General features: G+C 44.2%; 1 protein-coding gene across 2 annotated transcripts; it reads left to right on the forward strand.

Annotated features, from left to right (window-relative positions):
- Positions 1 to 2,133: 2,133 nt before the first annotated feature.
- On the forward strand, positions 2,134 to 17,997 carry arhgef15b (Rho guanine nucleotide exchange factor 15b). 2 transcript variants are annotated; one of them, XM_069169929.1, is made up of 16 exons: positions 2,134 to 2,500; positions 6,430 to 6,903; positions 8,930 to 9,937; positions 10,042 to 10,093; positions 10,532 to 10,587; positions 10,992 to 11,260; positions 12,156 to 12,316; positions 12,537 to 12,689; positions 12,801 to 12,930; positions 14,277 to 14,351; positions 14,585 to 14,677; positions 14,773 to 14,927; positions 15,714 to 15,881; positions 16,408 to 16,493; positions 16,899 to 17,003; positions 17,426 to 17,997. In XM_069169929.1, the coding sequence occupies exons 2-16, from the start codon at positions 6,525 to 6,527 to the stop codon at positions 17,593 to 17,595; spliced, it is 3,060 nt and encodes a 1,019-aa protein (XP_069026030.1). In that variant the 5' UTR covers positions 2,134 to 2,500; positions 6,430 to 6,524; the 3' UTR covers positions 17,596 to 17,997. The 2 variants fall into 2 exon arrangements, with proteins under 2 accessions (XP_069026030.1, XP_069026032.1); XM_069169931.1 differs by lacking the exon at positions 2,134 to 2,500 and adding an exon at positions 6,185 to 6,196.
- Positions 17,998 to 18,289: the final 292 nt, after the last annotated feature.

Genomic DNA, 18,289 nt, shown 5'->3' on the forward strand with positions numbered 1-18,289 from the left:
GCAGCGGGAGCATCCGAGCGAAATAGATCCGCGCGGGGTTAACGTCGCTCCGCTCACTCGACAGACGCGTGAAGGAGTGAAATACTTAAAACCAGCTGTTCGGACTGATCTTAGATAAGTGGTCTTATCTGCTCCTCGCCGCGTCTCACGTCTGTTAAACTAACCGGGTCTACTTCTCATTCATAATGGCCTGCGTGCTCTTTCAGGCTTCGGCGCGTCATACTTTTACAGAAGTTATACGCAGCTCGCAAATAGAGAAAAATTAAATTAATAATAAAAAAAATAACACCAGCTAGGTGATGATTATATGTATAATAAAGCAAAAAAAAATACTCAGAGTTAGAAAACAGAATGAGGGTTAACGAGTAGAAATTATGAAATTTCACTCTTTTTATTAATGGTAAATTAATTGATGGGATGTTGACAAAAGTTGTCAAATAGTCCCAAGTCAATGAGATATAATTTTAAGGTAAGTTATGAGCAAGTTACAGTAACTTCAAGTCAGTGTACTAGAAATAATAATGACAACTAATTCTTCCCCTGGCGAGGGGACGTTTGCGGTTGGGACCCCAGACCACAGATTTCCCACCATACCCCTTCTACTCACAATATTTTCCAGGTCGTCCCTGAACATCTGCTCCTGGCAAATATGGGAGACTCATTCATCCATGTGTCCTGCCTTCCTGGATCAGTATCCATACCAATCCTGCAGCAATTAACCCAAATAGTTGCCATTGCAGTAGCCTGTCACCAATAACAACATCAGTACACATTTTTGGTGTCACAATTGTAATAAATCCAAAATAAATATAATACAAACTACAAAAGGTGAACCAAATGTAATAAAATATTGTTGAAATGGGAACTAAGTATAAATTTCCAAATTAACCAGTCGAGCGTATCTGAGAGTGTAATTGTGATTCATTTGTTTCACAAAACATTATAATACAGCACCGTGCAACAATACCCTAAACAGGTCTAAAAAAGTTTATACTCATATTGTCACTCAAAACAGATGCCAAGAAATACTCAAAAAATGTGCATTGAAGTTTATTGAACACTTGAATTTGAGTTAGGCTGGCAAAATAGTTATTTTTAGAAGTAGTACTGGACTTGATAATTATAGTGATTAAAACGTTTTCAACATAAATCCATAAATCTAAATGTTATATTGGAAAGATTTACAGTTAGTCATATGAGTTCTTCTTATAAAATATTGATATGCAGAACTATTACAACCTACAACTAACAAAATATATATATCATTTTTACTTCTTGCATTGTGTAAACCAAACATTTCAGAGTGATCCGAGAAAAATATAGTTTCTCCTGTTTCAAATGCACTTCACGTCTGTTCCAAACTATGCCGCTAGGTGGGAGCAAAGACTTGTGGGAGTCGGATGCTAGTGCAACACAGAGGTGTGTGTGTGTGTGTGTGTGTGTGTGTGTGCGTGTGTGTGTGTGTGTGTGTGTGTGAGGAGGAGGGGGCGTGGCCTATACAGCAGTCAAAGCACCTGCTTCTCCACCGGTTGAGGAATAACACCGATACTAACCATTAAATAAATACATCTAGAGGTTAATGATAGTTTTTTTTTTTTGGTGTACAATAGATTAAAATACCAAATAGCTATTACATTCAAAATTAAACACCCAGAAAGTGCCGGGAATATGACAAAATAAGAGTCCCTGAGATAAGAGCTAATGCAAAATTAGTAAAGCACGTTTTGAGAATAAACCAAATACATGCATTATCATGCAAGAGAAAAGCACACATATTTAAAAAGTAACACACATGACATATACTTTAATAGCTTCGATTAAAAGGTGTTTTTGCTAATATTGTATATCGTGCATGTTTTCCACAGTTATGCCTTTAGTCATGCCTCCGATAAAGATAAGAAGATAAACAAACTGCCAATGTTGTTAAAGTGACATTAAAAAACAAAAAAAATACTTGGTTTCTAGAGTAGTTTACACAGCCTTTATATAGCTATGGTTTTATTTTGAAATTCTTTACCGGAACCGTTACACGTCAGTGTTTGTAACTTACCAACCGGCCCAGTGGGGAGGAGGGGGGGAGGTGGTGGAGGTGGGGGAGGAGGGGGGCTGCTGCTGCGTTTCTTCCTCCCGTCCTCACTTCTCATATGCTGCTGGTAACAAAGACGAGACAACAACAGAGGGGTGATGGGTGCTCACACAACGAACATGTCAGAGAAACAACGATGAACTGACCACGTTTGCTTTTTTTAAAATTTAATTTAATTTTTTTTTACGGGATGATTTTTTTTTTAACGGACGTTTTATTTCGACTCGGGACGAGTTAAGTTTTAAAGTGCGCTTGTGTCGCTGCGCCCCTGACCGGTTTTTTTTTATTTATTTTTTTTTTTTTTATCCTGAGGGTTTTATTCCTTCTTGCCAAAGCCAGGAGCAGTATGTTGGACTGCCGACTCTAGAGCCGAATGACAGAGGAGAAAAATCCAAGCATGTCTGGATTACACGGGTAAATCTTTTGTCTCTGTAATTTATGTTTTAACCCAGATTAGGACGTTATAGTTAGTTTAGCAGGTGCACTTTGGTTCAGCCTGTGAGCACCAGTTTTCCAATGGAAAACCGCTGAAACACTTGTAAAGTGCTTTACAAGATTATTGCGGCGTTGTTTTTACTGAAAAAGTAATTATTATTTACTGCAGTGGTGTCACTGCATTATCTTCTCAGGTAGAATCATTTTGACGGGATATTTTCTCAGTTAAGAAAAGTGTGAAAACAGTATGAATTAAACAATACAGTACAGATGAAGAGCTACAGTCCGGCTTTGGTTGTGTAATGTAATAATAATACATGTTTTGTTTATAAACCGCTTTTCATAATTCTGAAAGCCCATTGAACTGTTTTGAACAGTTTCTGAATAGTCTAGCTTGACATTAATTTTTCTTTGTTATTGACCACCTACGGAAGCTTTCTGATTTCTTAAAATTGTGACTTTCCTCTTGGTAACTTCTAATAAGACCTAAACAACACACATAGGCTACTGTATAATATATCTATATCTATATGTATCTCTCTCTATATATATAAATATGTACATCTATCTGTATATATATATATATATATATATCTATAGAGAGAGATATCTATCGATCCATCCATCCATCCATCTATCTATCATTTCACCATATATCCTTCTATGCTTCTTCCTCCATGCTTCCTAGCCTCCGTGTGTGTTTCTGTTTTCCTTCCTGACACACCTTTTCCGTCTCGTCTTCCTGGCCAACGTGGAGCTTACATCCACATCGCATGTATTACACTGCTTGATGCCGGTCAGGCAGCAGAGTAGCTCTCTTAAAGCCCCCCACCACCCCCCCCACCACCCTACCCATTTCATACACTCGCACTAACCCATTAGTCTCTAGAGCAGATGGCATACTGTACACACACACACACACACACACACACACACACACACACACACACACACACACAGAGTATTGTGTTAATGGGCCGCTTTTTTATTTAAGGGATCACACCCTGTCTGATATGCATTGGGTTAACCAGGACAAAATACACTGACTGGAATGAATGGCTAGCCCACTGACCCGGCCCGAGTGTGTGTCGGGTCCAGTCGGCTGGAGGACGCAGCTATTGAACTAACTGGGTCAATAGAGCGGAGGGAAACAAAAGAGGTGAGGTCTGATGGGTGCTGCTTGAAAGGAAGTGAGGGGAAGATGTAACCTCAAGTGTCTCATTTTAGCTATAAGTGCATTAACACACAGTCTGAATGTGCTGCTGCCTCTGTCTACAGAGTGCTTCGGGGGGGGGAACGCACCCTCCTATTAGAGGTTTGTTTGTCACCAGTGTGGACAATGATAATTACCGGAGGGCTCGAAATTGAAACCTGGAAGACCTACTTTCCACCCACGCACGTCCAACGCTGCTATTGTTGTGTTCCCTGATGTCTGAGAGTTGTTTTTATTCTGGAAAAAATGTCTCAGTATATTTTGGAAAACTGTGGATGTGAACACTTTAAATCTCAAAGGAATAACGTTAAGGAGAGCATCAGAAAAGGAGCAGTACGTGTACTAAAGAAGGACATTTTGTGCTGTTTTAATTTTTTTCATACGTGGCTGTTCGTCAGCCCAGAAAGGTGTTCCTCTCAGCCTGACACATGAAACGCTGCGTGTCTCTTTATTATATGCTAACTAGATCCCAACCCAACCAGTCTGACTTGCTGGATGTACTCTTTCGATCATAAATAGCAACCGGTTTGTGTTATTGGCTCGAGTTGACTTTCAAGTTCAGAAACCATTACAGTGGGCTGGTGTCTGTGACATTTTGTGACACTTTAAAGACCAAACGGCAAACTGATTAATCAAGAAAATAATCGACAAATGAATCAACAGTAAAGTGACTTGTTATTTGATAAGTGTTTTTAATGAGACCATCAATGCCTGGCAAATGTCTTCATTTTTCAAAAGATCTCCAGTTTCAAACACAGACCAGATAATAGACGATGAATATTTGTAAATCCTGTGGTGATAAATACTCTTTTTATACTCTTTAAAACCTCCTCCTACACAACTGTTATCCTGTATTACTGCGATGAGTTCACTCACTTTCATTTGTAAAAGTGTCACAGTGCCCCTTTAAGAATCTGGTAGAACATGTGTTGATAATAAATAATAATTTCATATTTATATTCCTCATCAGCAGTGCTAAATAGGACTCTTAACTAGTAATTATGTAAAATAGAACCAGCGTCCACTTACTCCAGTTGACTATTACTTTCATATCAGTTAAACAGAATATTTCCACTAATCAACAAGTCATTTTCAAGCCAAATTATGTCAGAGGTATCTCAGTCAGGAGCAGCTGACAGACCCACATGGACGTGGATTTTAAATACTAAATGATTAATCAGTGCGACTCACTGCTGCGTTGCAGCTGCTCAGCGACGTGTGTGATGCTAAATGCTTGCAGCTACACGCTAAATTAACTCATCAAGGAATCAGACAAAGCAGCGCCGGGACGTTTTACCGTAGATCTCTTGCTCTTGTTTCTGAGTGACTCAGAGGATGGCTAACCCTTGTTTAGTATGACATCAGCTGTCGCACACACACACACATGGAAGAAAAAAAAATAAAGTAAATAAAGGACAAGTAAGGGTGCTGATATATGTGCATGAGAACACACACGGTTGCTCAATGCTACTCCACCTGTTGGGGCAGCAGTTGACGGGGTGGAGTTTATTAATAGACATTTCTATTCATACTGCTAACTGTTAACTGTTAAAACTTACTGAACCTGTGTGTCATGAATCACATGAAACTGTATTCTTATGCCAGAAAACGAAGGAAGAAAATGCCATGTCACCATATCAAATGTGGAAAAAAAAAAAAAAGAAAAAAGATCTCGGCTCTGCTGCAGACTTTCCACAGTCTGAAATGGAAATCTGACTGTTCTGTATGTTTGATCAGCATCGCTGTTGTGATGCTGCTGACACATCCAGGGCTTTCAAACGGTAAATTAATAAATAGGGTTGTACTTTTGAGCAGGGGCTCATTAATAAATAACAATGTAAGAAGTTGGACTAACATGTGAGGGATCGTCACATTAAAACCACAGACAGACTTTAACTGTAATACAGCAGCTCTTTCATGAGGTTTATAATGGTCACATGTCATTCAGTACGATTGAGAGATGTGTTGATTGATTTAAATGGACGGACTAATTTGTGGCTCTGTTGAACAGAGAGGTTCAAAAAATGTTGGTTTTTTTTTTGGACTGCTGTCGTTGCATTTTCTCTTCGTGAACGTTAACATCAGACGATGTGAGAGAAGCCTGCGGTGACGACACACCTCACTGAGTAACAATGGTTATAAATAACCTCGATATCTTTTCGTCCGAGCTCCTCTGAATTCTCCTTTTGTACGTGACGATACACTTCAACAAACATGCTGTTGACGCTCAGACTTCACGCCCACATTCACACTGACTTCAAATTAATCAGCTGCAGATCGTGGAGGTTCACATATTTTTACCACTCAAACATATATAACATAGTTTTCCTCAATTTATAAATGTCCAAGTATAATATTTTGGTCTCTTTTGTTTAATTAGGTTCTCTTCATCTACTTTTAGGACTCGGAAAGGACTCTTAGGAATCATAAAATTGCAAACAAACTTTCAAGCGCCGCTGTAGGTATGACTGATGTCACAATAAAGGAGTGTTTTCCTTACGGCACAAAGTCCTTTTGTGCCTGAGATGTGTGTGTGTGTGTGTGTGTGTGTGTGTGTGTGTGTGTGTGTGTGAGAGAGAGAGCACTGTGGATTATACTGTAATAGAACTGCTGTATTATCTAATGCTCATTTCCTCGTTGTAAATGTTTATTATAAATCTCTTATATTCTTTCGTCCTCTCTGTTTACTCACCAGGTGGTGATGATGATGTGCCCACGTTGACCTTTGTCCTCACAGCCTGACCGCCGTTTGGTCAGGTCAGCCGTAAGAGAAGACACGCTCCAGCCGCCATGTCTGTCCAGGACCGGACCGCGTCTCCTTCACCAATGAAGGCCGAAGCCAAGGCGAGACCGGACATCCCTCCGAAACCGGCTGCGCAAACCAGCTCCTCTCCTCAGGGGGACATGTCCAGCCTCTCCAGTGGGAAGGTGAAGAGAATTGTGAACAAGTTCAGCAAACAGGCGTCCAATGAACAGGGGGAACAACCCACCAACGGTACTGCAGAAACCACAGCGAATAAGCGGTTCAAAAGGCCGCCCACGATCAAGCCCAAACCGGGCCGCAGCGGTCTCCGGCTGCAGGTCAGGACGGAGCAGGCGCCGCCGCTGCCCGTGAAGAGGAGCCGCATCCTGCAGAAACAGATGGAGAGCGTGGGAGGAGGTCGATCAGGTAGGGTGGTCTTCACCTCACCGATGTTCCCAAAGATGCTCGAGAGTAACGTGTCACACGATTTACACTTTTACCTTCCAGCAAAATGACTCATTGCAACTTTTTAGGCCAAAGGTCAGGTGACGCCACACAACGTAGTTCATTCTCTTTAAGTCCTCATGTCGTCTGACAGGCTCACACTCAGCCAGTTCCACACGTTTGAGACTAAAAAGGCAAAAACTCTTGAATAAACCCGAAGGCGGAACAGGATTTTACATTTTGGGACACTTGATGCAAAGAGTTAAAGATAAAGATATTTGCGTGCGAGTCGGGATTGATTTGGTGTTAGATGTACAGGTTAGTGAACTCTCAGACAGAGAGGTGTGGTGCCGCCACAAACAAGTCAGTCAGCTCAATGTGTGTGTGTGTGTGTGTGTGTGTGTGTGTGTGTGTGTGTGTGTGTGTGTGTGTGTGTGAGAATGCTCCTAAGAATCAAGTAATCTGGAAGTTAAGCTCGCCGTGTTTACTTGCAGTTTTGATATCTGTCATATCGTGCTTTCAGTCTTAATCTGAAGTTTATTGATCGATGTTCTTTGCTGTGTCATGATGATCCACTTTATTGTGAAGGGAAACCGGAATAAGTGACATTAAATTGTTCCTCTGATTCATTGGAGACTTTTGTGTTCCCTCTTCTGTTATACTTCGTTATTATCACTTCCCTTGTTTTGGTTCCCTGTTGGAAAGAAAAACCTTTCAATCGGACCTCAGGTACTCTCAGTTATGACATCAGCTTTAAAAGAAAATAATCTCTTCGTGGTTGCAACTGATTGGTTATTTTCACATCAGTTACTCTGATAAATGTTTTTAAATTCATCATTTAAACTTTAAAAATGTAAAAACATAATTTCCCAAAACTCAATGCTAAATGATATTTTACATTTTGTCTTTCATTATCAAAAAATATTGTCCGTGGACTAATCGATTAAAAAGATGACATTAGATATTTTAGCAATTATTAAAAAAAACTTTCCTTTGTATGTCATTTAAATTCATGTAACTGTTAAATGAGCAATAAAAGAAAAGAAGATTAATATGGTTTCCCGCTCTGTGAGGCTGTACCAAGCTCAGCAGTGCAATGAGCAACATGCTGATGTCAGCATTCTGCCAATAAATGGTAGTGTTAACTGTTAGCACACAGATGTGGAGCAGCTATACTGTTGTGATGTTTGGCAGCGTGTGAACACAAAGTAGAGCTGAGGTTACGAGGCAACTAGAATTTAGACCTGGTGTTGACCCGAGATGAAAAGTTATTATTATTATTATTATTATTATTATTATTATTATTATTATTATGACAACCCTTCTGATAGTTGTTGAGACATTTCACTCAGAATCACAAATATTCACCTCTTCTGAGCCTCAGCATTCCTGTCGCTGGCGTCACGAGCACGGCGACGGCTAATTTGTAAAATAAGTGGAATTGTTTCACTGCTTTGTTTTTCTGCCTTTTATTCCCTCGCCATTCCTTCCACCTCCTCCCTCTCTGACCTGTTTGACCTTCATCCTCATCCCCCCCCACCGTCCCCCCCCCCCCCACACACACACTCTCTTTCATCCATTTCCTTTCGTCAATATTGGATTTTTCCGCTTGCTGTGCTCCAAACTTTCCATTAATATTTGAAGACACCACTTCCAAACGCGCTGCATTTGCATAATGACGAACTGCTGACTCGGCAGTCCAGTGTGAAAACGTGCAGCTGTGATGAGAAGAGCAGATGGGGGTGGGGGTGTGTGTGTGTGGGGGGGGGGGGGGGGGGGGGGGGGAGCAAACCAAAAAAAGCTCTTAATGAAAGTGAGCCGCCCTATCAGGGGACACACATGGAGGAAAGAAGCGGAGCGGAAACGGCTCGTCCACACCCGTCAGCTTTGTGTTCGAGAAAAATTACAGCATTTGGAAAAAATACAGAATGTCAGACAAGTTTACGCTGATTTACCTCCTTTGTGTTTTCTGAAAACAGTTTGTGTTTTTTTTTTTTTTTTTATGCAGCGCCTGATGGAAAAGAAGTGGATGTTCAGCTGATTGGCGGAGGTGACGTGGAGGCGGAGCTAAGTCCGGACACGCCCCACAGCCCCTGCTGCGACTCCGGCTGCAGCTGCGTGTGCCACCTCCATCGGCCCGGCATGAAACTGATATGGGTGCCTGCGGACCTGGAGGACGGCGGAGGGCAGGAGGGAGAGGAGGAAGAGGAGGAGGAGGAAGAGGAGGGCACCGATGTGGACGAGCAGCGGGCGGAGGACGGGGAGGACTGGGAGGAGGACGAGGAGGTAGAGGAGCGAGGAGGGGAAGGGGACAGTGAGGCCGGGGACGAGTTGGACAGGACTTTTGTGCCCGATGAGAACCAGGTGTTAAAACAAGAAAAAACTAAGTTCCATCAGTCTTTGGACATTCTGATCGCCGAGAACAGGAGGCGTTCGGACCCGGGTCCCCACGCCGTCCTCGCCTCCCTTGCGGTCACCCGCTCCCAGTCTCCCCCCGTTCCCCCAAAACGTTCTCAGTCCCCTCCAGTCCAGCACAGACCCGTCCAAAATGAAGAAGAAAACATTTACGAGGTCACGCTGCCTGTGGTCGACCCCACTCTGAAGAAGGAGCCGGATGTTCCTGTCATCAAAGTGCGCAAACCGGTCCGTCGGTGCAAACTGTCCTACAGCACCTCCGACCCCACGTCCGACTTCCAGACAGACACGGAACCCGTCTCCAGCCCGGAGGACGTTCCGCCGGCCATCCCGCCGAGGATGCCCGTGCCTCAGGAGAGCCGCAGCCTGACGCCGGTGCACCGGGCCGGCATCCCTCTCCCCCAGCCCACGTTGGAGGAGTGGCGGACTCTCCGACCCTCCTCCCCCAGCAGCTCCACCGGCAGCGGGCTGAGCCCTCAGCGAGCCATCACCCCGCCTCCCACCAGCCCCCTCCTGCCTCACAGACTCCCACCTCCAACTCCGAAGACGGATCCCAAGAGGCTCAGCAGTGCCTCGCTGCAGTCCCTCACACAGAGAAAAGGTTGAACAAATAATATTATCTCTGCTGAAATGAGTCATGAATGATGCACACATTCATTATCTGCAAAAGCAATGACCCCATTTGTCTTTTTTTGTTTTTGCTAGGAGAGGAGAATGGAGGCAGTGAGGGAGAGAAGGACGACACAGTGGAAGACCTGTGAGTTGTCAATCACTTTAGCCTCGTATTCCTCTGCGACGTGACATCCGTTGTCGACTCAAATTCACTAAGAACACATCGGTTCGTCACATTGCTGCTCCAAGTGACACACATCTGTGTTACCACGAAATCTGGCCGCTTTCTTCTATCTTCAATCAGTCCAACATTCACCATCCTGCTGCCGTGAATGCTCCGAACGAATGTGAATCCACACAGAAAATAGTCCCTAACAAGTGGACCATTTACTCCTGTTTAAGTAACATTCACTAAAAACTACACACAGAGAACGGAGGGCGAACAGTATGTAGGAACGGTTTGATTCCTCGTGTGGTATTTTGTTGACATAAAGAGAAAACTGAAGAGTTAACAGGTGTTTCTATAAATATTGTGACTGATTCTTGTCTCCTCTGTACATGCTTGCTTCCCGTGCCCACTCAGAGGGGAGTCTCTCAGGAGGGAGATTTCGTTCATCTTTGAGTCTCGCCTGCAGGACGGTAAGACTGAACCATGAAGGACAAAGATAAATCAGATCCACTGAGGTATCATAGTGATACTTTTAACAGGAGAAATGATCAGTATGTCAACCAAACACCAACTGACCCTTTCCCTGAAAAAGTGCTGAGTTGGTCGTGTCCACTAATTTAACTTGAAAGTATCAGTACAAATAAAGTTGTAATGAAATGAAAGTTAAGTTAAAAAGTTCAAGTTAAAAAATGAATATCAAAAAGAGTTGATTCAATGGATAAAATGTCACAAAGAATAAAAAGTAAACAATGTCCAAATATGACAAGGCTGTTGTAATAGATTGGGTTTGATTCTGCAGGTAATAAACAGGCGATAAAGTGTATAATTGTATCGTCTGGTGGGAACAACATCTTCTCTACTCGTTTCCCCTCAGAGCCTCTGTACCAGACCTACCGCGCCACCGTCATCACCAAGGAGATCCGTCGGCAGACAGTTTGCCGAAACATCAGTAAAACGAGTGCGGACTATGCGATGGACTGGACCGCCCGTCGCTCCGGGGCCGGGACCGGGACCGGGAATGGAGCACTCACAAGCAGCCCCGTGCCCACCCCGGGTCAGAGCACCCTGTGGCAGGACCTCCCAGCTGTACGGGACAGTGGAGTGCTGGAGCAGCTCACGCCTGAACAGTGCAAGTACCAGGAGGTGAGGAGGAGGAGGAGGAGGAGGAGGAGAGGAGAGGAGAGGAGAGGAGAGGAGAGGAGAGGAGAGGAGAGGAGAGGAGAGGAGAAAGGGGAGGGGAGGGGAGGGGAGGGGAAAAAGAGGCTAATGCATGGAGGGGAGTTTCCATAAAGAGAAATCGATAAGGCTGAGAGGAGAAAGGAGAGATGCAGCATCACATTTGAAATCCCATTTTAAAGTAATAATGTGACGCTTATATATAAATTATATATAAATTAGAGTCCATTCTGCGTCACCGTATAACTCCCAGATATCGATCCAGCCGGTGTGCAGTTCTTGAAAGCTTTTCCAGTCACAGTTTCAACTTCACAACACGAGGCAGAACAGGAGGACAAAATAATCCATGAAAGTACCGGAAGTGATTTTTGTTCTCAGCAGTTTTTTTTTGGTCAGGTAGTTTAGTTGTGGAAACGCTGCGAACACACAGAGTCACGGTGGGATTTAACCGAGATACAATTCTGAATTTAATAAATTAAAAAAAACAATGAGGATGACAATCATCTGTTTCTCTGCTTTACTCCACCAGATAAAGGCAAAATGTGTAAAAAAAAAATTATATTTCTAATTAAAAAAAAAAATCCACATATCAAGTAACAACTACAGCAGATGGATTTTATACATAGATGTTATTTCAATTTGTGAATCAATTTGTGTGTATAGATTTAAAAATAGATTAGTTTCCAAAAAATACAATCGAAACAAAAACATTTATAAGTAACATATTAGACTTTTTCTCACTCTATTATAATTACATCTTAATTACGTCTTTTGGATTAAAAAAATAAATAAAAATGGCCTGTTTTCCTGCCTCCACGATTCCCTTTTTAATTTCAAACATCTCTCCCGTTGTTCCCGGCAGAGCATGTTCGAGGTTCTGACATCGGAGGCCTCTTACCTTCGATCCCTCCGCGTTCTGACCGAACACTTCCTGGACAGCCGGGACCTGGAAGTGACAATGATCATCAGAGACAGAAAAACCCTCTTCTCTAACATCCTGCGGGTCCGAGAGGTCAGCGAGAGGTGAGAAGAAGGATGTCGGGAGATGAAGGGAAATTGGAGGGCGATTTATGACTTCTGGAGGAAAGATGATGAGAGAAAAACGTGATTTCTTGACTTTTGAAGCCACGTGGAGCACAAAGAAAACAAAGTCTTTATCTGGTTGTTCTTCGTGGTTCTTCGAACTTTCACTACGAGGTCGCCCGCAGCTTTATAATGAAACCTTTACCGTCTGATTCCACAGGTTCTTGAAAGACCTGGAGGACCGCATATTTAAGGAGCTGGTCTTCCCTGACATCTGTGACATCATCCACTACCACGCCCAGCACAACTTCCCCGCCTACATCGACTACGTCCGCAACCAGATCTACCAGGAGAAGACCTACACGGCGATCATGTAAGGAATCGGTTCATATTGACCTTGGAGATAGAGCTGGAAGGAACGCAGGCGGTTTGTTTGGGTCTCTATCGCGTTGACTCGTACATAAAGTGATATTTTTATCTGCAGGAAGAACAACGCGCAGTTTGCGGCCGTCATCTCCCGTCTTCAGGAGTCGCCTCAGTGCCAGCGGCTGCCCTTCATGTCCTTCCTGCTGCTGCCCTTCCAGCGAATAACGCGCATCAAAATGCTCATTGAGGTGAGACGCATTGACGAAGTAGGAAAACATACAGCCGGGAGGCGATGAGCTTAAAGACAGTAAACCCCGTCTCAGCTCTGCGTGCGATCCAGCCCCAGTTTGTGCTCCTCATGTAGCGCCATGCGTTCAGGCTGCCGAGTGAACCAGTGCGTCTTCTACCAGCAGACCAACAGACCTCGGCAGGTCTTTCAAAAGCACTAATCGTTGGGATTCAAACCATGAACTCTCTGCTCAGCGTAGCGCTCACTTGGTCGGCACCCTAACCACTCAGCCGTTGGGTCGCCTCTCATTTTCCCCCGGCAGCTCGTACTACCTCCTTTTCTACCCGAGTAGAAAACAAAAGTCAGCCCGTTGATATTTCAGTTTGCATATCAACACACAAACAAACAGCATCTTGTAGTAAATCACGTTAGTGCATCATTACCGAGCTCGATAAGACATTTTTCAAGGCCGAATCCGGCGAACGTTCTGCTCTCTCCGTTTCTAAGATGAGCTAATTGCTGTCGCTTAATACTTAATGAAGGAGGATTGAAAGTGGTGTCAGTCTTCTCATGTGTCCAAAATGTCCAACTACTCCTTCAAGCAGAACAACAGTAACATAACTACACTGCTCATCAGTCCGTTTTCTGCCACATGTCTGAGGTCAAGTCGCTGTGGCGGCAGAATTTAGCTTGTCGTCCCTCTCAAAGGCAACGATTTCCAGCTCCTCCAGTGGGATCCATGAGGCGTTCCCGGCCCAGATGAGATATATCATCTCTCCAGGGCGTTCTGTGTTTGTAACCACAGTCGACACACATAATTAGTGGACGCGAGGCTAAAACAGCATCTGTGACTCCAAACTACAGATTAATTAGAAAAGACAAACGGTTCGGTCCCTTTGGGATCTTCCTGTAAAGCCAAGATGGTTTAATAATCCCATTGGGAAATAAATGTGTCGTATTAAAATATGTTCTATTTATTTGAGAAAGTAGAAATGTGCTTCTGGTTTTCTTCTCCCGTGAGAGAAAAGCTCAGCAGGTCAGTGACGTAACAACGTCAGTGGAGCATGACAGCAATGAAGTTCGCTTAAATATTTTGCATAACTGACCCTTCTGTCTCCGCCAGCCGCTGAAAGGCAGCGGCCTCGAGTTCATCACGGTGTTTTGCCGCAGGAATGTTCTCATTCCGCTGCAATCTTCTCCTCTCTAGCTCCTCGCCGCCTTGAGACCTATCAGCAAACACACGGACTCACCTCGCCTCACACGCCCCGGCCTTGTTTGTTTGCGCTAGGACGGGGGAAAAAAAATGCGTCCTGCCGACGATGTGTGTCCGTTGCAGAAATAGAAAGTTGTTGTTTGTCGTTGCAGAACATCCTGAGGAGAACAAAGGAGGGGACGAAAGAGGAGCAGACGGCCTCCAAGGCTTTGGCTTTTGTGTCGAAGGTAAACACCCGTCACTCTTCAGACGCGTAATTTGACCCTTAAACGTCTCACATGCTTCTGGAAATGAGATGTCAGCTATTGTCTGAATGAAGGATTTCCTTGAGTGTCATGGCAGTGAGTCAGAAGTGCCTCTGAGGCCAGAGGAAGGAACCCGATATGGGTTCTTTTAAGTGTGAAAGGAAAAAGGATTTCTCTCGACTCGACTGAATAATTTCCCCCTTTTTCACTCTCAGATTATTGCCGAGTGCAACACTCAGGTGGGAAAGATGAGACAGATGGAGGAGTTGATTCACGTCTCTAAAACGCTGGAGTTCGACAAGCTGAAGGTAAAAACACCAGTTTGGTTTTTTTCCGCGTACGTCGCTCCTTTATTTTGAAAGGAGGTAAAAGCTTCCTCCTCCTCGCCGTCTGTCGTCGTCAGGCCATCCCGATCGTCTCTCAGACTCGATACTTGGAGAAGAAGGGAGAGCTCCAGGAGATGTCCAAAGGAGGAACGCTCTTCAACATGAGGGCGAAGTTCACTCCCATCTACCTCTTCCTCTTCAACGACCTGCTCATCATCGCCACCAAGAAGGGGTGAGGCACAACTCGCTGATTGATTGAACAAACAGAAAAACGTTGCCGTAGTTAAAAAAAAAGAAGTAGAGCTGAGCGATGTCGACATTTTCAGCCTTTGATTTTGCAGATAAATTACAATCCTTGCTTAAAAAAATCTATATAAAGAAGACAGTCACTATTTTGGGTGCACAAGTGCGTTCACACTCAAGTACGGAAACATGCAGAGTTACTGCAAAGTAGCCAGATGATGCATTCAAGACGGTCCAAAAAGGACACAATCACACACTCAACGGTCCCTGAACACCACACAAGTGTTTCTTCTTCAGTAGCACTACCCTGATAAACAGGGTAAAATAATTAAAGCTGCAGATACGTGAGGAGGTGATGCATTGAAATGTTGCGGTAATTTCTGGGAAGTATAAAACAACATTGTGCGGTTTGAGGCAAAACTACCAAATTCAGGTAGTACACAAGTCCGTGTACTAACATGTCAGAGTACTATATCCTAATGTACTAAGGGAAGTACGCCATTTTGAACACAGCCTATGAAATGACTTAACATATATTTGCTGCAGTTACATAAAACATAAATTGTTCTTTGTTTTTGTGTCTTTTTAATGATGTAATACGTTATGTGTATGTATGGCAGCACGAGCGAAGTGACTCCAAACGTTCTCAAATGTAGCAGGAAGTGATGCCAAAAGAAAAGAGAGGAAGAGAAGAGATGCAAAAAGTACGACTTGGCCGTCAGTCCTACTTTGCCGTTAATGTACATCCTGCTCTCCCGTTCGATGTTTTGAACAGCGCGGAGCGTTTCGTGGTGGTCGACCACGCCCATCGCTCCCTGGTGCAGGTGCAGCCGGTGGATGAAGGTGGGAGCGGCGCCGTCCCCCACGAGCACTGCTTCAGCCTCACGCTGCTGGAAAACCACCAGGGACGTATGATGGAGCGGCTCTTCAAAGCTCCCTCCCAGTGAGTACCGACTGTGAAAAGTACGCACTCGACTCTTAAATCGACTGACAACAGCCTCTACGACGGTTCAGCATTTTTACGAACACGTTACAAAGAAAAACAATAGTCTTCAAATTTGGAAACCCGACTCTAAGCTGCTCTGATTGGCTGTTTTACTGTAAATCATCTGCTTCACAACCTAAGAACCAATCACAGGCAGCACATCCCTCCCGCTGATCCAATCTAAAAAGTAAATCGTAAAAAGGAAAATTGTAGATAAATTAAATAAGTTATCTAAAGTGAAAAATTATAATTTTGGAAACTCCTCGTGGTAGTATCTACGATAAATGAATAAAACAACGCCCTGCTCCTCTCATAGATCCAACCTGTGCCGACTTTCACCGAGAAAATCAAACATTTGGCCTTTTTACCTGATTACTTCTGGGCCGACTGTGTGCACTTAACAACGTCCTGTTATTACACACATCAGGCAGGATGTGTCCCAAGCGCGAGACCCTTTTAAAGTTGGAGCCGTTTGTATCAACAGGTCCGACATGCACAGGTGGATGGCGGCCTTCCCAAACCCCACCAACCCCGACAGAGAAGACGATGAAGTGATTTATGAAGACTGGGGTGAGGAGAGACACACACACACACACACACACACACCGCAAACGACAAATACTTTTTTTTTTTCCCCTTTAAGTGAGGAAATAACATGTTCACGGTTCTCCCGTTTGTCTTATTAAAGTTACAAACGCAACACTTCCTGTGTCCATTTCAAATTAAAAGCCTGCAAGTATTTCAGGAGACAAAAGTCGTTTCTTAAGAAAGCTTTTATTCTGAAACATTTGCAGGAATGTGTTGTGACTGAATTCAGACAATAACAGTTTAGATGAATAATCCTGAACCATCTTTTAAAATAGCAGGAGGTGTGTTTCAGTACGTAAACAAAGAGCATTGCACCCCTGCTCAAAGATCCTGTGTGCGTGTGTGTGTGTGTGTGTGTGTGTGTGTGTGTGTGTGTGTGTGTCTCAGACTGTCCTCAGGTGCAGTGTGTGGAGCAGTACGCTGCCCAGCAGGCCGACGAGCTCACCCTGGAGCCCACCGAGATCATCAACGTCATCCGCAAGACCAACGAGGGTAAGAACGCCTGATGATCGGACACAAACTGACCACCGCACATTCAAATGAGCTCACGTACAGGCCTGTAAGCTTTTCCTCTTTTAGCAAACAATACCCCCGCACCTGAAACTGCTCAGTCGAGATAGCAATGTGTGCTCATTATGTCATTTTTTTTCCCATCCTTTCTATATTTGGCATCATCAGTGGAACAAACAGGTTTCCTGTGAAAAGTCCGGTGTACTAATATGACTCTGTGTCACCGACATGCTCCCTCCCTCCCGCCTCCATCCTCAACCCTCCGCTTTAGCAGTTTATTGATTTGTTTTTGACTTTTCTTGCATGAACGATACAGAAACCTCCAATATTCCCTTGTTTGTCCTCCTTCCTTCCTCTTTCCTCCTTCCCTCCGTCCTCCTCCTCTTCTTCTTTTCTTTCCCCAGGCTGGTATGAAGGGAACCGACTCTCTGACGGGCAGAAGGGCTGGTTCCCCGTCGCGAACGTCATAGAGATCACCAACGAGCACGTGAAGAGGAGAAATCTCCGCGAGCGCTACCGGGTCATTCAAGCCGCCACCTTGGTCACCACCAACAAGAGCCGCACGCTCCAGTAGGAACGAGGGAGAAATAGAGGGAGACCAGCTTCTTAGGAAGTGGACTTTTTCAGGGACTCGTTTTGTGTTGAAATGTGGGTTTTCTAATAACTGGGAAATGAAAGCTAAAAGGAGAAGGGCGACTGTTATGAAACGTCATATCAGACCTGGCGATCGTCGCCTTATTTATATCACAGGGGGTTCGGGCGCGTTGAGGCGGATGATTACGTAAATGAGGCTGAAAGAAACTTCGCGGTACGAGCGTGTTTGCGTTCAACAGCATCTTCACAACATCACGGGCCTCCTCGGGGACGGCCGGGAAAACCGGCGAGTTCACATGCCGATCGTGCACGTCGTCGCTCGACTGGATTGTACAAAAAAAAAAAAAAAAAGAAGAAGAAGCCGGGCGTTGCCGTAAAACGGCTCTCATCCTCTCTCGTTACTGCCTCGCACAGCAACCCTGTCGGGTGTCGCTCGGGCGGCACAAAAGTCCAGAACATTTTAAAAGTCTGAAGAGGAAGTGCCTTGGATTGAATTCAAAGCACAGAACTACACGACGACACTTCTGACGTCAACACACGAAGCTTTGAAAATGCATGTAAATGTGCTGCTGGTGGTGTTTCAGTAGCTGGAGTCTGGTGTAGTTGTACTGTAGCGCCCCCTGCAGCTCGTGGTTGGAGAACACTGGGTATTATTTGTGGATACGTTGCAAATG

The sequence above is a fragment of the Embiotoca jacksoni genome, unplaced genomic scaffold (assembly GCF_022577435.1).
Source record: "Embiotoca jacksoni isolate LCO1_2020_lvr unplaced genomic scaffold, fEmbJac1.0.p SCAF_47, whole genome shotgun sequence".
In the NCBI taxonomy this organism is placed as follows: domain Eukaryota; kingdom Metazoa; phylum Chordata; class Actinopteri; family Embiotocidae; genus Embiotoca; species Embiotoca jacksoni.

Excerpts from the sequence above, each read along its gene's own strand:
- arhgef15b (XM_069169929.1), top strand. The coding sequence starts at position 6,525 with ATGTCTGTCCAGGACCGGACCGCGTCTCCTTCACCAATGAAGGCCGAA. Across the intron at positions 6,904-8,929 it reads CGTGGGAGGAGGTCGATCAG|CGCCTGATGGAAAAGAAGTG; the intron begins GTAGGGTGGTCT and ends TTTTTTATGCAG. Across the intron at positions 16,494-16,898 it reads AGTGATTTATGAAGACTGGG|ACTGTCCTCAGGTGCAGTGT; the intron begins GTGAGGAGAGAC and ends TGTGTGTCTCAG.